The 2,710-nt window shown below is 37.2% G+C and overlaps 1 protein-coding gene across 1 annotated transcript; it reads right to left on the reverse strand.

Moving 5' to 3' along the window:
* Positions 1–4: 4 nt before the first annotated feature.
* Positions 5–1,864, reverse strand: LOC124894484 (vicilin-like seed storage protein At2g28490; the record flags this gene model as incomplete). Its single annotated transcript, XM_047405145.1, has 5 exons — positions 1,443–1,864; positions 1,088–1,272; positions 900–980; positions 421–819; positions 5–307 (listed from the first exon to the last, which is right to left on the reverse strand). Coding segments are annotated over exons 1-5 (1,272 nt in total), but the record flags the coding sequence as incomplete, so codon positions are not given.
* Between the last annotated feature and the right edge of the window lie 846 nt (positions 1,865–2,710).

Genomic DNA, 2,710 nt, shown 5'->3' on the forward strand with positions numbered 1-2,710 from the left:
CAATTCCGAATGCAGCTGCAAATTCTGGCCCTCTCAAACTCTGCATCAATGAATTCTGACCCACCAAAAACTGTGGACGGTTCCTCCTTGCTGATGTTGTGAAGCCGAAGAACTCAAATGGGCCATTCGTTGAAGCAATTTGGCAGAATGGGAAGTACCTTGGAACCCAAAAAACGTCCCCTTCTCGTACTCTGGAGTTCATTGCCAAAGTCCCATTCGGATACACAATTTGGACTCTGCCAGTCCCTTTCAGCACTACTCCATACTCTATTGCTCTTGGATTAACATGAGGCGCCATCATGGATCCCTACATTAACCGAGAAACATAGATAAAATAAGTTTACGTTAACATGTCATAGTTGGCAACCTACCAACAAGAATAAAAAAAAAATCCACGATCATGAATAATCAGGTCATTACCGAAGATAGATTGACAAGATAGACGCCATTGCCGGATATTCTTAAAGGAGAATAATCAGACTCATCCAACTTCTTGCTCCATCCATAGTCGTTCTGGAAATCAGGATTCCTGTTGTAGAGATTGTACGTTGATGGAGCTTCATGATTCACTCTCTTGACTGCGTCTTCCCTGTTTAATAGAGTAAATAGAATTTTCCTCAATGACCACGTTGATTGTTCCTCTTTGGGGCTAGATTCTTCTCCAAAATTCACAATCCTCTTCAAGTGAGCTAGTTTCTGGTGGGTTTCTTGGGCCAAGAATTTGGACCAAATGTTTGAGTGATCATGAGAACTAGATAAATGCACGATTGGCCCAGAAGATTGCCTGGTCAATAATGTCTTTAATTCTGATGTCGACACCTGCCATTTGTTCATAATCTTGACTCAGTTTTTTCCACTAGTAAATGTATCGAGAGTTAGTAAATTCCTCGAATACGTACATTAAGAGCAGTTGATAATGTGTTGTGATCGAATCCAGCAAGAATGGATGCTGGATGAACTCCACCACCAATGAAGTAAGACTGCAAAGTATTTCGAGTTTCAATGTTTTGGGATGAAAATTAGAAAAATCGATCTAATATAAGAAATGGATTAAAAGACCATTTTATCGAAAAATAGCTTAGGATACCTGGAAAGCATTCCACCCCATGGATTCTGAGGTAATATCAATACTGCAAATAATGTGAAGTCTCTGTTCTTCAGCTCCATTTTCCAAATAGAAAGCTGATCCAGCAGGAATTGTGTACACATCTCCTTGCTTCAAATGCCTTTCTGCTAATTCATCCCTATAGATGTGTCCAACTCTCGCTTCCCCTGTATTCATTTCATCAAACGATGAATATTCAAGGAAAGGATTGAACTTTTAACGCTACCCATTTACTTCAAAATGTTACTTATCCCGCTTTTAATTAAAAACATTTACACTTAGAAGTTAAACTCTTATTAAAAAAAACTAGAAAAAGAGAAGATGGAAGTTTAATTACCATGGTGAACAAAGAGGACAAGATCGGAATCAAGGTACTGAGGGATGAAGAGACTATTAGGTTCCATGGAGATGAAACCAATATGCATTGGACTATGAAGATATGAACCCCAACGATAGCCACCCTTCACCATTCTCATCGACCCAGCGTCAGTTTTCACAACATTATGTAAGTGACGCAACAAGAACCATTTTTCTCCTTGTGTTCTTTGCTCATTTTCTTCCTCTTCATAGGCACCAACATAGGCCACTAGTGTAGTGAAAAGTACCAGCACTAGAAGCAACAGTGTCCTAACCTTTTCCATCTCAACTTGTAATAAAGAAGAATGTCTTCGAAGTTTTCTTTAATCAGTTTGGTACATTGGAGAGTGAAGGGTCTGTAGTTGTTTATATAGAGGGAATGATGAGATTTTAAGGGGAGTTGTCGTAAACCATGCAATTTTTCTAGGCTTTTCTTGTATACAAATCATTTGGTGAACTTATGCCAAATCTGATGACCACTTCAAAGGGCTACTCTACCGCACTAAAAGAATGTATTTAACTTTTAACATGTACTATATACTAATTTTTACACTTGTATTAAGGTTACCAATCAGCTTTAGTATAAACAATTCATAACAAAACTATAATACAATTTTCGCAGGATACATAGATAGATATTGTAATTTGGACACGAATGGAAATTGAACACCCAAATTTCCAAATGACCATATAGACACGTCATCCTTACTATATCTTGTAGACACTTGATGTGACAAAATATTTGTCTTTCAAATAAATTAGAGCGCGTGAAGTCTTATTTTTACTCATATTTTTCATTTTTATCTAGGAAAACCCTTGAAAATCAGTCTCTCCTCCGGCGATGGGAATAAATGGTCACTCCGGCTTGAACTCTTCTCCCCTATCAAATTCCAAATCCAAAATCAATATTTCATACATGATAGTTGATTTCAAAAAGCTAAATTTGTGCAAGACTAGAATTACAATAGAAAATGTTAAATTACATCTTATCTTTTAAAATTATTTTGTCACGTCGAGTGCAACTCACACAATAGATCTTGGGGACGAGTGTCTTTACCAGGCTAACTTACTCACGCAATAGATCTTGGGGACGAGTGCATTTACCAGGCTAACTTAAATCAAGATAAGGTATCTAAACGGTCATAATGAAAGCGTCAGTGGTGGCCAAATGTAAATGTATATATATGTATTATACCCCGTACATTTTTTTACAGTATCAAGTAATCCCATCATTTTTTTTAATTGCTC

Source organism: Capsicum annuum, unplaced genomic scaffold, assembly GCF_002878395.1.
Source record: "Capsicum annuum cultivar UCD-10X-F1 unplaced genomic scaffold, UCD10Xv1.1 ctg74631, whole genome shotgun sequence".
NCBI lineage: Eukaryota > Viridiplantae > Streptophyta > Magnoliopsida > Solanales > Solanaceae > Capsicum > Capsicum annuum.